The 19,927-nt window shown below is 36.3% G+C and overlaps 1 protein-coding gene across 3 annotated transcripts in view; it reads right to left on the reverse strand.

The window, feature by feature from the left end:
- The window catches only part of PI4K2B (phosphatidylinositol 4-kinase type 2 beta), a 51,405-nt gene that overhangs the window by 14,992 nt on the left and 16,486 nt on the right, over window positions 1–19,927 (reverse strand). For 2 of the 3 annotated variants that reach the window (XM_073237771.1, XM_073237770.1), the window contains exons 3-9: window positions 17,574–17,774; window positions 16,818–16,949; window positions 15,005–15,158; window positions 13,864–13,925; window positions 5,695–5,794; window positions 2,152–2,285; window positions 1,513–1,572 (exon numbers count right to left, since the gene is read on the reverse strand). In XM_073237771.1, coding sequence (XP_073093872.1) covers window positions 1,513–1,572; window positions 2,152–2,285; window positions 5,695–5,794; window positions 13,864–13,925; window positions 15,005–15,158; window positions 16,818–16,949; window positions 17,574–17,774 — 843 coding nt within the window. The remainder of the gene's footprint in view (window positions 1–1,512; window positions 1,573–2,151; window positions 2,286–5,694; window positions 5,795–13,863; window positions 13,926–15,004; window positions 15,159–16,817; window positions 16,950–17,573; window positions 17,775–19,927) is intronic. The other variant, XM_073237772.1, reaches the window with a different exon arrangement.

Consider the following 19,927-nt stretch of genomic DNA (forward strand, 5'->3'; position numbering starts at 1 on the left):
AAATCAAGTCAATTTGTTTCAAACCAAAAGGTCAAATTAAGGCATAATTATCTATGCCAGAAAATTTGGTTCAAATATAGTTGAGGATGGTAATACTTGGCAACGTAATTATAATCATTGACATCTAAGCCCTTCAGTCATGCCTGAATTACTGAAAACACCACCCAGCAGGACTCCCTGGCTCCGAACTCCTCATCTCCAGAGCAAATCTGCACTCCGCTGTCCAGCTTCTATAGTGGTTGTTAATCTTCGTTGAGTTCAGGTCCTCTTTGCTGAGAAATAAATCCTAGCACCCCCTAACCTCTCATCCTCGGTCCAAAAACACATATATAAACAGAATTTAGCACACAGTTTTAGGGAGTTCATAGAAGAAACCCAGGATAAGGCCTCCTCTCCAAAAAGATCAGTCTCATCACACTCTTAAATGCTAAATCTCTATCTGTTCCAATCCCTTTCATGTGGAATCTACATTCTGTACTTAAAGCCCTCCATGATCCGGCTCTAGCCTCCTTCTCTAGCCATTCACTTACTGCATGCATCAACCAAGCACAGAGATGCATAGGCTAATAATTGGTTCCATTTCCCTGACCCCTGGCCTTCTCACCAGGGCAAGAGCTCCCTGAGAGAAGGAACTGGGCTTTGCTAACTGCTTTAACTCAGTCACTAGAACAGTTTATAGCACTAGTTCTACCAATAAATACCTGGTGAACAAATGACTATCTAATTTAATTATAGTCTGTTAAAGGTATAAATATAATTAATAATCAGTATAAAAAATAAGCTAGACAAGAAAAAAAAGGAAAAATAAGCTAGACTTGAGTTTCTTGGCCACAGGTATACAGCAAATAAGTGCTTATTTTAGGAAGAAAAATTTAGTAAGTTGCTAAAAGACAACGTTTAGAGTACAATTTATTTTCATTTCAAGTCTTCCATTTGCAATCAAAATACAATTAATAGAGTGAGAGAACCGGATGTCATCTGTAGATCAGCCCAGTCAGCAGGCCCACAGGAGCAGATCTAACATCCTGCATCTCTTATTAAAAGAGGGGAGAGGACTGAGTTGCAATCAGTACTTTTATTCCCCAATCAGCACTCAACCTTGGTGACATCGTTATTTACTGACTGCCCTAGCAAAGGCCAAACATATTCTACAAGAAAAATTATCAACAGACAACAGAACTTGGTACTGAAACATCCAAGCAAGTGGATCTGAGGAGGAAAAAGAGAGTAATACTCAGGAAAATACTTATCAAAATGAGGACAAAGAATTCGAATTCACAGTTTGGGAAAACTGGCTAACTAAACAATACACAACAAGGTCAAAATATCTAATTTAGAAGACAACAGAAGATAGTATTGAAATCAACTACATTTTTAACCATCTGAGCTATTTTGGTTGAGCATAAACGGTAGTATTGAGAGTTGTATCTTTGAGTCACAGTGGAGAAAAAAGTTGACTGTTTCAAATAATTTTTTTCTCTTAATGAACAAAATCATAAAAAGGTGACCTACCTGACCCCTCATCACAGACATCTGACTTTCAAAAGTGGCTTTGTCAAATCTTTTGTCAGTCTACCACAAAAAGGAAAAAAAACACATTATTATACCTCTAAAAATCAAGATCTTCAACACAAATATTTAAAAACAAACTCTTCACTTAGCACATAAGCACATTTAAAGCTTTCCTAGCAGATAAAAATAACATGAAAAGAATATTTTTTACTCGATATATTTTTGTATACCTCTAGAATGACAGGAATAATTTATCTGTGTTCCAACTTCTTTTAGAAAGGATTTAAAATTACTTTCTAGCCAATGGGTTTAGGCTTTTATGAGAGAATTAAATCACAGCAGGTCACAGTTATATAAATTTATTATAATTCATAGAGAATTTTGTAAAAATTCAACTTTTGAAGAAAACAATTCAAGTTTTAATGTAGTCTCACTTCAAAGAATATTTATAGTCAGAGGGCCTTCATAAATTTATGCTCCTGTAAAGTAAAACCACTAATTCCTTTCTGTCATGTCAGGTTCTACTGCAAGCAGTGAAGTCAGAAGCAGTAAACTGCAAATTAGCGCTATTAAGAAAATCTCTTTTACATTAAGATTTATTTCATTTTCTGCAATAATTAAAACTAAAAATTTATTTACCTTAAAAAGTTCATAAAGATCTTCACATAAATCTTGCACAAAGTTCATATCAGAAATACTTGGTAGAACCAAATTTCTTGTTTCTTCAGAAAAAGGAACTTTTGCTTGAGGAAGCCAAGCCCAGTGAAATGGATCTAGCAGAAATAAGTATTCTTCTCATCAGTTGTAGGGAAATGATTTATTTAGACCCCCATTTACCCTAGTTTTTTCCTATAATTCCTAGGCTCTCCATGGAAAAAAAAAAAAGGACAGGAGAAAGATATTATTAGAGAACTATCTTTTGCAATCTAAATTATTCAGCTTCCAAGTTTGGATGGTCAACTCAGATGGTAAAGCACAGTAATATATTACCTGAACTAGTTAGACTTCTGAATTTTAAATAGTAAAAAGAGTTTGATAACGAGTTTATTGCAAATAGCTCTATATCAGAAAATGTATCCGAATCACTGGTTCCTGAGTTTGGAAATTAAGGGATCCCTAGAATTTGTTCACAGCCCCACCCAGATCAAATACCATGGCTGAGGTTTCCCTGCACTCTCAGCCACAAATCATTAGGAATTGCCCATTCGTGTGTGTGTGTGTGCGTGTGTGTGTGTGTGTGTGTGTGTGTGTGTGTAAATATATGATGTTCTAAAATCTTAAATCATTAATAGGAAAAAGGTGAGTGGCTTTAAGGGGTTAAAAGATCCATGATTCCGGTTCTCTTCCAAAAGAACCATTAAATCTACACAGAGCCAGGACTAGATTTGTTAAGTAGTGGAATCTTCCAGAGAGGGTGCATATTCAGATTCCTGTAATCAAGTACAAGGTTTATGACAATATGAGCACCCAAAAAATAGTCTGAGTGCATCCAATGAGAACCTCTAACTTTGACGGCGCCAACCATTTAAAAGCCTCTGAAGAAAACACCTGCCTTTAGAGTCGCTCCTTCTTCCTTCTTTATCTCTCTTTTTGGCCACTGTAGGAAGTACACAGTTCAGTCCAAAGAAAGCCTTTCCTCTGCCCCAGATCTCCCTGAAGCTATGTCCCATTTCCTTTGAACCTTCATAATTATGTAAGAGAAAAAGCCCTTAATCTATGCAGGCTTCCACTTCCAGTCGATTCCTACCCCTCAACGTCTACAACAGCCATGCAAACGCCCTCCCCCAAGACCACCAGTCATCTTGCAAGGTATTTACAAAGGCCCACTTGCAATCCTCATGCTACTTCACCTCTCTTTAGCAAGTAGCACCATTTCCTATCACTTCACTGGGTGAATTTCTCTTTTATGGCTTTGGACATACCATTCTCTCAAAGTTTACATTCTTTTAAGCCACTTGTCTCATATGCTGGCTTTTCCTCTTGTCTTCAGTGCCACCATTCTCCTGGATTCTATACTTAATCCCTTCTCTCCTTCATTTACTGAACATTCATGAAGCACTTACTGGGTACTAAAGTATCTCACGCTGTCCTAGTTTTGGTTATTTATTTGGCATGATTACCCTGGATGACAGCAGATACCACAACTTCCACTACAGAGGTGAGTTTATAAATTATACCCTCAATACCAATTCCTCCTTCAAGTTCCAGACCTTTACTCTCCAACTGTGTGTGTGGTAAAATTTCTCACATGTATTGTAGGTACCTAACACTTTTAAAGTGTAATTTGCATATAGATTGCAAACCATTAGAGAAAAAATAATGGAACAAAGATATCTCAAGTCAGTTCAACAAAAGAAAGGGGTTTTAAAAAAAAAGAAATAACTGGAATTCATTATAAACAGAAAAAAATTAGCAGGAAAAATTCAAACATCAGTAATTTGAGACAAATTACAGTTAAGTGTACCTATTAAAAAAAAACTCAGATTGGGTAAAAAAAATACCCAGCTATGGGCTGCTTGTAAGCCATATTTTAAATGATGGAAATTAAAAATAAAAGTATAGCATAATACTAGGTAAAAACTATTAAAAGGAAATGAACTATAACAATGTTACAACAAAACAAGACAAGAAAAAAACTGAGAGGGATAAAGCAGAATGTATTTCACACTAATAAAACAACAAGACACCACCAGCAAGATAAAATGCTGGACCGTTATGCATGTAAAATACAAAGCAAAAACACATAGAAATGCAAAAAGAAATTGACAAAAATCACAACCACAGTAAACTTTAACTTCCTTTCAAAAATTAACCTATCAAATGGTCAAAAATTAAGTCAAAATATGATTTGACTAACAACTAACAAGCTTTAATTAGCAGATAGAGAACTTTATGTCCAAACAAATTTCAAGTATAGTCCTTCAAATTGGACACATAGCAGATTACAAAGGAATTATGAACAAACTTCAAAAAGCAGATTCACATAGCCATATTCACAGATCACAAAGCAAGAAAACTTGAAAATAACAATGGGCAGTTGTTTTTCTTTTATAAATCAACTGACCTGGAAATTTTTAAGTCAAACTAAGTACTTCTAAATTACTCCTGCCAAGAAAGAAACTCTGAAAGTATGAATATGTAAAGAGAACAACAGAGCAGCACCTTTAGTTTAGCCAAAATGATCTCTAGAGGAAAATACATAGCAAAGCAAAAGAGGATGAATGCAACAGAAGAATAATGACAGAAAACATGAATCAATGACAGAGAAAAAAACAAATAAACAAACTGAAAATCTGATCAATAAAAGGCCAGTTATCTGAAAAAAGGTAATAAATAAATAAACATAAAAAGGCCAATGCTTTACAACAGACAAATCTTCAGCAATTCTAATAATGGGAAAAAAAGCCTACTAACAAACAGTAGGAATTTAAAAGAGGCATAGTCATAGATACAGAGGTTCTTCTTTTTTCAATTTACTATACATATTTCAAACATACACAAAAATTTAAAAAACTAGTACAATGAACTCCCATATTTGGGATAGCCTAATTCAGTTATTTCTAAATTTTACAAAATTTGTTTTATCTATCCCCATTTTCTTTCCCTCCAAGTATTTTAAGGTAAGTTCCAGACATCATTTCATTTCACCCCTAAACACTTAATATGCATAGACGGGATTTCTTTAATTGTAAGAGTATTCTATAGAAAACTTTGTAACCGTAAATCTACAACTCAAAATAATATGGACAATTTTAAACAACACAAAAATGTCTAAAAATGACTCAAGAAGATGTAGAAAACCAGATCATTAATCATAGAAGAGAGTAGTAAGGCAATTAAAGTAGCATTCACTAAACTGAGGGAAGGTAGACCTAAATTTTTATTTAAGTGAATGCTACCCAAAACATTAAAAATTCTACCAAAATATTAAAATAGATAATTCCCATGTTACATATAACTTAAAACTGGAAAGTTATCAACCTTATTTTACAAGACTAAAACAAGCCAAAACACCAAAACCAGACTTAGCTAAAGATAAGTCAACAATACAACAGAGCCTAGTGCCTAGAACAGAGCCCCAGTGAATGATTTTGCCTCTGCTATCATTATCTCCCTAAGTTTTGTTCCCTACCTTATCTGGAAAAGGAGTACTTACAGAATCTATAGGTTTTAAATACTCACATGCTCTCCACTCATCAGGATGTTTAAAAGGAAATGCTAGACCATTATCAATTGCAGCTATTTTAATAAGCGATTCTTTATCATCAATCCATGTTGCTTCCTACAGGAGAGAAAAATAGTCTGTTGACAAAAAAGTTTATATGAATATTTGCAAAAAATAAAGTATTTACAATAATTATTGAAGTTTAAAGACATTCCATCGGAAGAGCCTATAAAAATAAAAAATAAGTTTTCAGAAGTACAAATTCACCCTTGAAGGTGGAGGCTGTCTCTAAAAAAATCAGTAAGAATGTCATAATCACTACTTTTAAAAACTTGATGTTATAAATTTACATAGTAATGGTTTCATTTTTTCCTCTTTGTGAAAGAGGGCCTGGAATTATTAAGAGGTAAAAAAGTGTGTTCTGAAGAATTTATTGCTAGACACATTGCTTAAATGTATATTTGCAAAATATTGATATTGTTAAGACAACAATTTAACAGTTACCTTACTAAAATCTAGTCTTTCCTAGGGAACCCTAGAAATAATTAGTTCAAATAGAAAACATATCAAAATAAAACTCCCAAAGACCTTGGCTAAATATAATAAGGTCCCGTAGAAAGAACCTCAAGATACTCTCTGATTAAAGAATGTAGGCCATCCTGATTTCTGCATTCTTCCGTAGCAGAAACAAAGACCTCAGGAGCAAGGTTTTCATGTTAAAGAGTACTTCCTCTTATTTAAAGATAGATGGTTGCCATTATTATGTGGCCTAGATAAAATAACAAAAGGTAAGGGGAGGAGGAGCCAAGATGGTAGTGTGAGTAGGGCAGCAGAAATCTCCTCCCAAAACCACATATATATTTGAAAATACAACAAATATAACTATTCCTAAAAGAGAGACCAGAGGATACAGTAGAACAGCCAGGTGACATCTACATCTGTGAGAACTCAGCATCTCACAATGGGGGTAAGATACAAGCTGCAGCCTGGCAGGATCCAAGTGCTCCCCACCCCCCAGCTCACCAGCAGGAGGAAAGGAGTTGGAGCAGGGAGGGAGTGGAAGTGCAGGGCTGCTGAATAACCAGCCCAGCCCTACTAATCTGCACTGGGAACGCAGACATACATTGCATAGTGTGCTGGATATTAGGGAAATGGAAAAGTAAAATCTGTGAGCAGGTCCCCACAGCTGGCTCTCCTGGGACAAAAAAAAAAAGCAAGTGCTTTTTGAAAGTCTTAAAAGGACAGGGGCCTCAAAGCTGGATGGAATCGATCAGGTATACTCAGCCCAGCAGGCTGGGAATCCTGAGGAACTTCAGGATCCCCAGCCCCCTGGGTAGCAATGTAGCTCTGAAGCCCCTCACAGTGATCAGCAGCCTGCGATTCATTCCCCCGCTGGTGCGGCCCTGCCACATCAGCTGAACAGCCAGAGAGCGGCCGCATGTGCAGTAACTGCCTGGAGTCTCCTCCAGGTGCGCAGCCACCTGGACCAGACCCAGAGGCCGCTACCAGCATGCAGCTGCCCAGCACAGGCAGAGGAAGCCGGGGCAAGGCGCGGAGGAGCACTGTTCTTGCAGGAGAGCACACCCAATACACCTGCCACTCCCTGCAGGGCTCTGGGCTGCCCCAACAGCTGCCCCGCCTGCGGCGGCTCAGGGAATTAACCTGGACACTGCTCCCAGTGTGCAGGTAACTGACACAGGTGGCGGAGAAGGGCAAGGCAACCAGCAATGAGGAAGGGACTTTGTTCTTCCAGCTGATACATGCGTTACCTGCCTGCGACTACCACTTTTGCCATGAAAAGGCAGAAGAATTTGGTTCAGTCCAGAATTACCCAAACAATCCCTGAGAGAGGGCCTGGGGGGATAGATATAACCAATCTTCCTGAAAAAGAGTTCAAAATAAAGGTCATAACCATGCTGATGGACTTGCAGAGAAATATGCAAGAGCTAAGGGATCAAGTCAGGAGGAAAAAAACAGAAATAAAACAATCTCTGCAAGGACTTAAGAGCAGACTGGATGAGATGCAAGAGACCATTAATGGAATAGAAATCAGAGAACAGGAATACAGAGAAGCTGAGGCAGAGAGAGATAGAAGGTTTGCCAGGAATAAAAGAATTTTAAGAGAACTGTGTGACCAATCCAAATGGAACAATATTCACATTATGGGGGTACCAGAAGAAGAAGAGAGAGAGAAAGGGACAGAAAGTATCTTTGAAGAAATAAGTGCTGAAAAGGTCCCCGAGCTGGAGAAGGAAATAGTCTCTCAGACCATGGAAGCCCACAGATCTCCCAACACAAGGGACCCAAAGAGGGTAACATCAAGACATATAATAATTAAAATGGAAAGATCAAAGACAAGGACAGAGTATTAAAGGCATCCAGAAAGAGAAAAATGATCACCCACAAAGGAAAACCCATTAGGCTATCATCAGACTTCTCAACAGAAACCTTACAGGCCAAAAGAGAATGGCATGATATATTTAATGCAATGAAACAGAAGGGCCTTGAACCAAGAATACTGTATACAGCATGATTATCATTTAAATATGAAAGAGGGATTAAACAATTCCCAGACAAGCAAAAGTTGAGGGAATTTGCCTCCCACAGACCACCTCTACAGGATATTTTAAAGGGACTGCTCTAGATGGAAGCACTCCTAAGACTAAATAGATGTCACCAGAGAAAATAAAATCACACCAAGAAAGCAGACCAACCAAATACTAACTAAAGGCAAAAAATAAAATCAACTATTCACAAAAGCAGTCAAAGGAAACAAAAAAGAGTATGAAATAAAATACCTAACATATAAAGAATGGAGGAGTAGGAATAATAAGGGAGAGAAATAAAAATTCATCAGACTGTTTTTATAATAGCTTAATAAGCAAGTTAAGTTAGACAGTTAGATAGTAAAGAAGCTAACCTTGAACCTTTGGTAACCACGAATCTAAAGCCTGCAATGGCAATAGTACATATCTTTCAATAATCACCCTAAATGTAAATGGACTGAATGCACCAATCAAAAGACACAGAGTAATCGAATGGACAAAAAAGCAAGACCCATCTACATGATAGTTACAAGAGATGAACGTCAAACCCAAAGACATACACAAACTAAAAGTCAAGGGATGGTAAAAGATATTTCATGTAAACAATAGGGAGACAAAAGCAGGTGTGGCAGTACTTGTGTCAGACAAAATAGACTTCAAAACAAAGAAAGTAATAAGAGATAAAGAAGGACATTACATAATGATAAAGGGATCAGTCCAACAAGAGGTTATAACCATTATAAATATATATGTACCCAATACAGGAGCACCAACATATGTGAAACAAATACTAACAGAATTAAAGGAGAAAATAGGATGCAATGCATTCATTCTAGGAGACTACAAGACACCACTCACTGCAAAGGACAGATCCAATAGACAGAAAATAAGTAAGGACATAGAGGCACTGAACAACACACAAGAACAGATGGACCTAACAGACATCTACAGAACTCTACACCCAAAAGCAGCAAGATACACATTCTTCTCGAGAGCACATGGAACATTTTCCAGAATAGACCACATACTAGGCCACAGAAAGAGCCTTAGTAAATTCAAAAAGATTGAAATTCTACCAACCAACTTCTCAGACCACAAAGTTATAAAACTAGAAATAAATGGTACAAAGAAAACAAAAAGGCTCACAAACACATGGAGGCTTAACAACATGCTTCTAAATAATCAATGGATCAATGACCAAATTAAAATAAAGATCAAGCAATCTACAGAGACAAATGACAACAACATCACAAAGCCCCAACTTCTGTGGCACACAGCAAAGGCATTTCTAAGAGGAAAGTATATAGCGATCAAGGCCTATTTAAAGAAGGAAGAACAATCCCAAATGAATAGTCTAAAGTCACAATTATTGAAATTGGAAAAAGAAGAAAAATGAGGCCCAAAGTCAGCAGGAGAGACATGATAAAGATCAGAGAAGAAATAAATAAAATTCAGAAGAATAAAACAATAGAAAAAAATCTATGAAACCAAGAGTTGTTTCTTTGAGAAAATAAACAAAATACATAAGCCCCTAGCCAGACTTATTAAGAGAAAAAGAGAATCTACACACATCAACAGAATCAGAAATGAGAAAGGAAAAATCACGACAGACCCCACAGAAATACAAAGAATTATTAGAGAATACTATGGGAATCTATATGCTAACAAGTTGGAAAACCAAAAGAAATGGACAACTTCCTAGAAAAATACAACTTTCCAAGACTGACCCAGGAAGAAACAGAAAATCTAAACAGCCCAATTACCAGCAACAAAATTGAATCGGTAATCAAAAAACTACCCAAGAACAAAATCCCCGGGCCATATGGATTTACCTCGGAATCTTATCAGACATATAGAGAAGACATAATACCCATTCTCCTTAAAGTTTTCCAAAATATAGAAGAGGAGGGAATAGTTCCAAACTCATTCTATGAAGCCAGGATCACTCTAATATCAAAACCAGGCAAAGACCCCACCAAAACAGAAAATTATATACCAATATCCCTGAGGAACATAAATGCAAAAACACTCAACAAAATATTAGCAAACTGAATTCAAAAATACATCAAGAGGATCATACACCATGATCAAGTGGGATTCATCCCAGGGATGCAAGAATGGTACAACATTCAAAAATCCATCAACATCATCCACCACATCAACAAAAAGGACAAAAACAACATGATCATCTCCATAGACGCTGAGAAAGCATTCGACAAAATTCAACATCCATTCATGATAAAAACTCTCAACAAAATGGGTATAGAGGGCAAGTACCTCAACATAATAAAGGCCATATATGACAAACCCACAGTCAACATCATACTTAACAGTGAGAAGCTGAAAGCTTTTCCTGAAAGATTGGGTACAAGACAGGGAATGCCCATTCTCCCCACTTTTATTCAACATAGTACTGGAGGTCCTAGCCACGGCAATCAGACAACACAAAGAAATAAAAGGTATCCAGATTGGTAAAGAAGAAGTCAAACTGTCACTATTTGCAGATGACATGATATTATACATAAAAAACCCTAAAGACTCCACTCCAAAACTACAAGAAGTATTATCTGAATTCAGTAAAGTTGCAGGATACAAAATTAATACACAGAAATCTGTTGCATTTCTTCACACTAATAATGAACTAGCAGAAAGAGAAATCAGGAAAACAATTCCATTCACAATTGCATCAAAAAGAATAAAATACCTAGGAATAAACCTAACCAAGGAAGTGAAAGAACTATACTCTGCAAACTGCAAGACACTCATGAGAGAAATTAAAGAAGATATCAATAAATGGAAACACATCCCATGCTCATGGATGGGAAGAATTAATATTGTCAAAATGGCCATCCTGCCTAAAGCAATCTACAGATTCAATGCAATACCTATCAAAATACCAACAGCATTCTTCAACAAACTGGAACAAATAGTTCAAAAATTCATATGGAACCACCAAAGATCCCGAATAGCCAAAGCAATCCTGAGAAGGAAGAATAAAGCAAGGGCAATCTTGCTTCCCAACTTTAAGCTCTACTACAAAGCCATAGTAATTAAGACAATATCATACTGGCATAAGAACAGACCCACAGACCAGTGGAATAGAATAAAGAGTCCAGATATTAACCCAAACATATATGGTCAATTAATATGCGATAAAGGAGCCATGGACATACAATGGGGAAATGACAGCCTCTTCAACAGCTGGTGTTGGCAAAACTGGACAGCTACATGGAAGAGAATGAAACTGGATCATTGTCTAACCCCATATACAAAAGTAAATTCGAAATGGATCAAAGACCTGAATGTAAGTCATGAAACCATAAAAGTCTGAGAAAAAAACATAGGCAAAAATCTCTTGGACATAAAGATGAGCAACCACTTCATGAACATATCTCCCCAGGCAAGGGAAACAAAAGCAAAAATGAACAAGTGGGACTATATCAAGCTGAAAAGCTTCTGTACAGCAAAGGACACCACCAATAGAACAAAAAGGCAACCTACAGTATGGGATAATGTATTCATAAATGAAAGATCCGATAAAGGGTTGAAATCCAAAATATATAAAGAGATCATGCCCCTCAACAAACAAAAAGCAAATAATCCGATTAAAAAATGGGCAGAGGAGCTGAATAAATAGTTCTCCAAAGAAGAAATTCAGATGGCCAACAGACACATGAAAAGATGCTCCACATCGCTAGTCATCAGAGAAATGCAAATTAAAACCACAATGAGATATCACCTCACACCAGTAAGGATCACCACCATCCAAAAGACAAACAACAATAAATGTTGGCGAGGTTGTGGAGAAAGGGGAACCCTCCTACACTGCTGGTGGGAATGTAAATTAGTTCAACCATTGTGGAAAGTGGTATGGAGGTTCCTCAAAAATCTCAAAATAGAAATACCATTTGACCCAGGAATTCCACTCCTATGAATTTACCCTAAGAATGCAGCAGCCCAATTTGAAAAAGACATATGCACCCCTATGTTTATCACAGCACTATTTACAATAGCCAAGAAATGGAAGCAACCTAAGTGTCTATCAGTATATGAATGGATAAAGAAGATGTGGTACATAGACACAATGGAATATTATTCAGCCATAAGAAGAAAACAAATTCTACCATTTGCAACAACATGGATGGAGCTAGAGGGTATTATGCTCAGTGAAATAAGCCAGGTGGAGAAAGATAAGTATCAAATGATTTCACTTATCTGTGGAGTATAAGAATAAAGAAAAAAACTGAAGGAGCAAAACAGCAGCAGACTCACAGAACTCAAGAATGGACTAACAGGTACCAAAGGGAATGGGACTGGGGAGGATCGGTGGGAAGGGAGGGATAAGGGGGGTAGGGGAGGAAGAAAGGGGGCATTATGATTAGCATGTATAATGTAGTAAAGGCATGGGGAGGGCTGTACAACACAGAGAAGACATGTAGTGATTCTTCAGCATCTTACTACGCTGATAGACAGTGACTGTAATGGGGTCTGTGGGGGAGACTTGGTGATGGGGAGAGTCTAGTAAACATAATGTTCCTCATCTAATTGTAAATTAATGATACCAAAATAAAAAAATAATATATAAAATAACAAAACGTAAAAAAGATAATTTTAAATTAAAAGTATTAGAGTGAAAGTCCATGCGATATATGCCAGGCTTTTTTGTTTAAGTTTGTATCAATTACCTTTTTTAGATGAAAATGCACAAAACACTTAAGGGCAAAAGAATGAAATTTTCAGTGAAATCTAACTGCTCAAGAAATACCAATAAAATATATTCAGGAACTATTATAAATATGTATGCTTATTGGTGTACTTAGCTGCTGTTTTGCTCCTTCAGTTTTTTTCTTTGTTCTTACACTCCACAGATGGGTGAAATCATTTGATACTTGTTTTTCTCCACCTTACTTCAAACCCATTTCTACTATTAACTGCTTTTTATTTCTATCATCTTTTCCACTTAAAATTATTGGAGTATAATTCACAGACAATTCACATACTACATGTACAATTAGATAAACATCAGCAGATGGGATACCTTCACCAGTGTCCCACTGCTGTGCCTCCCTCCCTCCTTCACCATCCCCCGGGCAATCAGGTCTGCTTTGTGTCACTAGGGAATTCTAGATTTGTGTATAGACAGAATCAGACAGTATTTCCCTTTGTGTGAAGCTTCCTTCACCCAGCAGGATTTTGAGAATCATTCACATTATTGAGGCCTAAGTCTCAAAAAGAAGTGAATTAGTAAAATATAAACATGTTGACCTAAAATATCTGAAGCCTCTCTTACACAAAAGCAAAGTAAATCTAGTGGTTCTACAACAAATTTCCCAGGCCCCCAAAAAAGTACCAAACTGGTATCAATCTTCTATTCTAATAAAATATAAAAAATAAAGCTACACAGAGATTTAAAAAAATAGAATAAAAAATGCAGTGTAAACAGGGGGAGGAAAGAAAAAAGATGAAAAAAACAGAAAAAGGAGATAAAACCAAGGATTTAAGTGAAGGATATGAGGAAAGTATGAAGAATTAACTTGACTTCAAGGAATCTTTTATAGAAATTGATAATGTTTATGTGTGTGTATGTATGTATGTATGTGTATGAATATATATGCACATATAATTTTTAAATTTCTTTACCTTAATTTCCTTTCCATGTTTCTGCTTTTCATATCTGATTAACCAATTATCATTTCCCCTGTCTTTCAAAACAAAACAAGATCTGTTACTTCATTTTTTTATGAATAGCTTGACATCAAGGGAGAAAACCTAGTTGCCTTTTGATTTTTGAGACCGTCACTGGTTATCTGGGCATATGTTTATATACTAAAGGCTCCAATTTAACACATACAAACTAAACAATACTCATAAATGTTAGCTAACACTAAGCATTCACTCTGTGTCAAACCTTGTTATAAGTGCTTAATGCTTAACATGTATTAATTTATTTAATCCTCATAACCACTCTGTGAGGTACATATAATTATTGTCAAGGACTATTAAATCTCTTTGCCTTAAGAAAAAAGCATCTACTCATTACCAGGCAAATGACTGGGTAGACTCTCACCTAATATCTGTACAGGAGTACTCCAGACTCCACAGTAATTTTAACATTAACCTAAGACCATATTAATTAAGAAAGTAAACCTAGAAAAGTTCAGAAACTATGAGCAAGCATTTTGAACCAGTGGTTCTCAGGCTTTCTGAGTGCACCCGAATTACCTGGAGGACTTGTTGCCATGTGCAGAATTTCTGCTTCAGTAGGTCTGAGGTGTGTTCCTGAGAAGATGCACATGTAACAAGTCCTCACGTGATACTGACCCTGCCAGGTCAGGGAACCACTGATTTAGATTAGCTACATCATTGCTCCCTTCTGGCACAGAAACAAATGAAAAGTTTAATATGTTTATAGACTACACTAAAGTTACCTAATGTCAAAATAAGCATCTAAAATAATTTACACAATCAAGTTTTAATTATTTTTATTATGCAGATAACATTTCTAATAACTGGCTTTGTCCTACTGCCACAGAATTTCCCCTAGGTATAGGAAGTGGTCTCTATCACCTGGGCAGAGGCCTGTTCTGAGTCGGACTCTCCAGTACGGGATTAATTCTGCTCAAGAGAGTCAGTACTACACCTCTGTTTTGCAAAGCAGGTGGAGAAACGTGGTCTCAAGACTTCTGCATCAGAATTTCATATCTTTGATTTGGATAACAAGAGTTGAATACAGTCTGAAAGCTAACAGGATTTGAGTGAACAAATGGGAAAATTTCAGTACCTGTATTTCTGATGATGTAATCCAAAATAACCAATCTTTCAAATTGTGACTGAAATTGTTTTCTAATATTCTCAGGCAAAGGGTCAGATTCAAATTTCCTAAGCCAATATTCAGCCTCCTTGTAACCTTCAACAAACAACTGAAAGGAACCAATCTATAATTTTAAGAACTATAGTTAGAAAAGAAAGTACAAGAAAAAAGGGATTCTTTAATTTCTCAGCAGCACTGTCATAAAATACATTACATAAATGCAAAAACACCCCACTAATTTAGACAAGCCACATTTATCAGAAAGACTATTTTTATACACTAATTTTAAATAATCACATAAAGAAGACATAGCAAATCAAAAATGATCAACTCTAAACTTTCAAAGACCATAGCTGCATTTTAGGATAATTAAAAAAGAAAATATACACATTGTCCTCAAGGTGATACTCTAAACAGGAATGCTGTTTTCTAAAAATATCTGTTAAAATGAATTTACTTTCAGAGGCCAAATTTTACACCTATCTTGGTTTGAATAAATTTTATCAAGTGCAATTTTATCTTACTTAAGAATTTTTTTTACAACATAAAATATGGAAAATAACTTAATTTAAATAGAGAATGAATTCTTTGACTATACAGATTAAAGATCCTGTCATAAATTTTAAGGAACTAATTAATCATAACTTCTATAGCAGTTTTTAAAAAAAATCCTTTCCTTGAAGATATGTCCATTTTAAAAGTCATTTCTATCACTAAAATTGCTAGTTGTTAACATTAAACAATGCATTTAATATTTAAGAAGGAAATACACATTTAAACTGCACAGGACACACTGGTAATGGGTAACCTAGTTGGCTTTATAAACACAAACAAATCACCACAAAGAAAATCTATTTCTTATCCTAACACTTTATGTTCTAGATGGCATGATACATGGCATGAAATTTTAACAATTTCTTAAAGGTCTTCTCTTAAGCACTTATAATTAAATCCTAGTAGTCATAAATATGGAAATAATATCCTTCTGTAGTCACACTTATTTCAGCATATCCAAGGAGTAATAGACATTGTAAAAGCTTTCAAACTTGCTTGGAGTACAATTTTAAAAGGTTAAGTATGAGGTTCTACTCAAATTCTTTTATTTAGATTAATACATACCAACAACAAAGCAACCAAATCATAGATCAAATATACATATTTTTTAAATGCCTACACCTTTTTCTAGAATGCCTTCCTATTAATCCTCCCCACCCTTGCTTAGATAGCTGCTAATCATCCCTTAGGTTTATTTAAAAGTGGTAAGAAAAAAAAAATCTAGTATGTAGTGAGTAAACAGAGTTACTATCATTTATTTTACTATGTGCCAGGCACTGTACCAAGTACTAGACATAAGTTTCTTCATTTTTTCCTCACAACCCTAAGAGGTAGTTTTTATCATCTCCATTTGATAGAGACGGGCTTGGAAAAGAAGGAAATTGCCCACGGTCTCACAGCTAACTGGTAGAGAAGCTGGTGAAACCTTAGGTCTGATTCTCAATCTGTGCTTTTAGCCATTACTTTGTAAAGCCTTAGATGCAATCTCCTCTTAACATTTCCTAGAACTCCAAACTGGAACAGACATCCCTGTTTTATCCTCTCTGAGCTTCCATACTTAACCATTCTGTTTATCATATTGCATTCAGATTTTTTCTTTGTAAGCTCTTTGAAGATTAAAAACTGTTTTCTTTACTATTATATCCACAGCTACAGCACAATGCCTAGAACACAGAGCTCACATATGTGCTTAACTGCCCCCCATATAAAGCTTACTACAGTAACTTACCTTAGGAGGGAGTCCTATCCGATGGAATTTTCTACCTACTTTTGGCACTTTCTCTAAAGCATACTTTTTGCCTCTAGATTTTGCACGGTCAATTGTACTGTAGTTAAATGTCTCACTGACAAGCCAAACCACCTAGAAACATACAGTTTAGAAAAATAGTTATTAGAATTTGCACTATAGTATTTCTATTTATATACACCATCAAATTTACTCTATGCTGCAAAATAGCAAGTTTAACCCTATATTACATGCCCCCACCCCAAAATCTAATATAGAAAGACTAAGGGATTTTGCAAAGTCACTTAAATGGCACATATTTCTTTCTAAGAGACGCAGTCTAGAACTGGCCAGTGGAAGGAAGAAGTAGTAGTCCTGAGACAGAGAATAAAAATGAATATTTTGAGGAAAGCTTCAAGTACAACTTTTTAAAGTTCTAAAAGAAAAATAGAGTGGTCTTTAAGCATGTTAGTTATCTCTACCTTCAACAGAATTTCTAGATCCTTAATCTTTTTCTGCTTTTTAAATGGTAGTTCTTTCTTCTCTTTTTGTTAGCATCATTTCAGGTCACATGAACAAGAGATTACTCCCTGGGGTACTTTGTAGATCTACACGAGAATAAAATTGTAAGTGCTTATGACTCTAGATTACCAAATAGGAGCTCAACTTCAGACTCTGTCATTAGAAATATAACTAAAGTGTTCACAGAGAAGTGGGCTGTAAATAGCAGTACATGATTAAAAAACATTTCTCCTTTACCCTTGTTTTAGGTACAATGCCCAGACGAAGCTTTTCATCCACAAGGGAGGCACCAGCTTCGGAAAGGTATCCCTGATTTGGAAGCAGGCAGCCTCTGCCAAAGCAGCAGGGACAGCAGACCTTATGAACGTATTTGGACCACTTTGGATTCAGTTGACCATAAGGCTCTTCTGATTTTGGTTTAAACACACCAATAATTTTCTATAGGAGGAAAAAAGTAGAAATCTTATTAGACTTTTAATACAGAGAGATAATAATCCACAAATGCATTCTGATCTTTTTCTACTTACTACCACATATTTGGGCATACCCCTTAACTAGTAAGAGGTTTGGTTTTAATCACATTTTTATATTCATTCTTATTCAACAATATAAAATCAATAATCCTTTGGGCTAGTGGTTGCCAAGCTGTGCTCTGAGAAACCATAGGGAGTTGAGAGGCAAGGAGAAGGCTGAGCTCCGAGACCCCATGCCATTTGGCCAAAATGACTCCAATTTCACCTGTTTTCTGTTACTGGACTTCCAAGTGTAGAAGGGTTCCACTGATTTTAAAATGTTTGAAAACCACTGCTCTAGGTCATATAGTATTTCAATATTATTCTATATGTATTAAATAATCAAATGAAATGTTTATTCATTTATTGTCCACTTTCCTCACAAGATGTACATTCTAGAAGGGCAGGGAGTCTGTTTGTTAGGGCTGTATCCAAGTACACAGAACAGCACCTAGTACACAGTAGGCATTACAGCATTTTTAAATGAATTAATAAATCCAATGATAGAAAGCAGACTGTAAAAAAAAAGATACTGATAGAATATAGTGAGTGTCTATGCTGTCGGATTTTCCTATCCTAATTTTTTCCAGTTACTTTCTTATGAACCAATTTTAAATAAATTCTCTCTTAAAAAAATATTTTGTGATACACGGGAGCCACGATGGCGGCGCAAGTAGAGCAGTGGAAATCTCCTCCCAAAAACACATAGAGCTATGAAAATATAACAAAGAAAAATCTTCCTAAAATAGAGACCACAGGACACAGGACAACATCCAGACCACATCCACACATGCAAGAACCCAGCGCCTTGCGAAGGGGGTGAGGAAGGCCACAAACTAACAAGAAGGGAAGCTCTTCCAGCGGTCACTTGTACCAGCTCTGCACACTATCTCTATCACCATGAAAAGGCAAAACTACAGGCAGACAAAGATCACAGAGACAACACCTGAGAAGGAGGCAGACCTAATCAGTCCTCCTGAAAAAGAATTCAAAATAAAAATCATGAACATGCTGACAGAGATGCAGAGAAAAATGCAAGAGCAATGGGATGAGATGCAGAGAAAAATGTAAGAACAGTGGGATGAAGTCCGGAAGGAGATCACAGATGTCAGGAAGGAGATCACAGAAGTGAAACAATCCCTGGAAGGATTTATAAGCAGAATGGATAAGATGCAAGAGGCCATTGAAGGAATAGAAGCCAGAGAACAGGAACGTATAGAAGCTGACACAGAGAGAGATAAAAGGATCTCCAGGAATGAAACAACACTAAGAAAACTATGTGACCAAGCCAAAAGGAATAATATTCGTATTATAGGGATACCAGAAGAAGAAGAAAGAGGAAAAGGGATAGAAAGTCTCTTTGAAGAAATAATTGCTGAAAACTTCCCCAAACTGGGGGAGGAAATAATCGAACAGACCATGGAATTACACAGAATCCCCAACAGAAAGGATCCAAGGAGGACAACACCAAGACACATAGTAATTAAAATGGCAAGGATCAAGGACAAGGAAAGAGTTTTAAAGGCAGCTAGAAAGAAAAAGGTCACCTATAAAGGAAAACCCATCAGGCTAACATCAGACTTCTAGACAGAAACCCTACAGGCCAGAAGAGAATGGCATGATATACTTAATGCAATGAAACAGAAGGGCCTTGAACCAAGGATACTGTATCCAGCACGACTATCATTTAAATATGATGGCGGGATTAAACAATTCCCAGAGAAGCAAAAGCTGAGGGAATTTGCTTCCCACAAACCACCTCTACAGGGCATCCTACAGGGACTGCTCTAAATGGGAGCACCCCTAAAAAGAGCACAGAACAAAACACACAACATATGAAGAATGGAGGAGGAGGAATAAGAAGGGAGAGAAGAAAAGAATCTCCCGACAGTGTATATAACAGCTCAATAAGCGAGCTAAGTTAGGCAGTAAGATACTAAAGAAGCTAACCTTGAACCTTTGGTAACCACGAATCTAAAGCCTGCAATGGCAATAAGTACATATCTCTCAATAGTCACCCTAAATGTAAATGGACTTAATGCACCAATCAAAAGACATAGAGTAATAGAATGGATAAAA

The sequence above is a fragment of the Manis javanica genome, chromosome 5 (assembly GCF_040802235.1).
Source record: "Manis javanica isolate MJ-LG chromosome 5, MJ_LKY, whole genome shotgun sequence".
NCBI classification, from domain to species: Eukaryota; Metazoa; Chordata; class Mammalia; order Pholidota; family Manidae; genus Manis; species Manis javanica.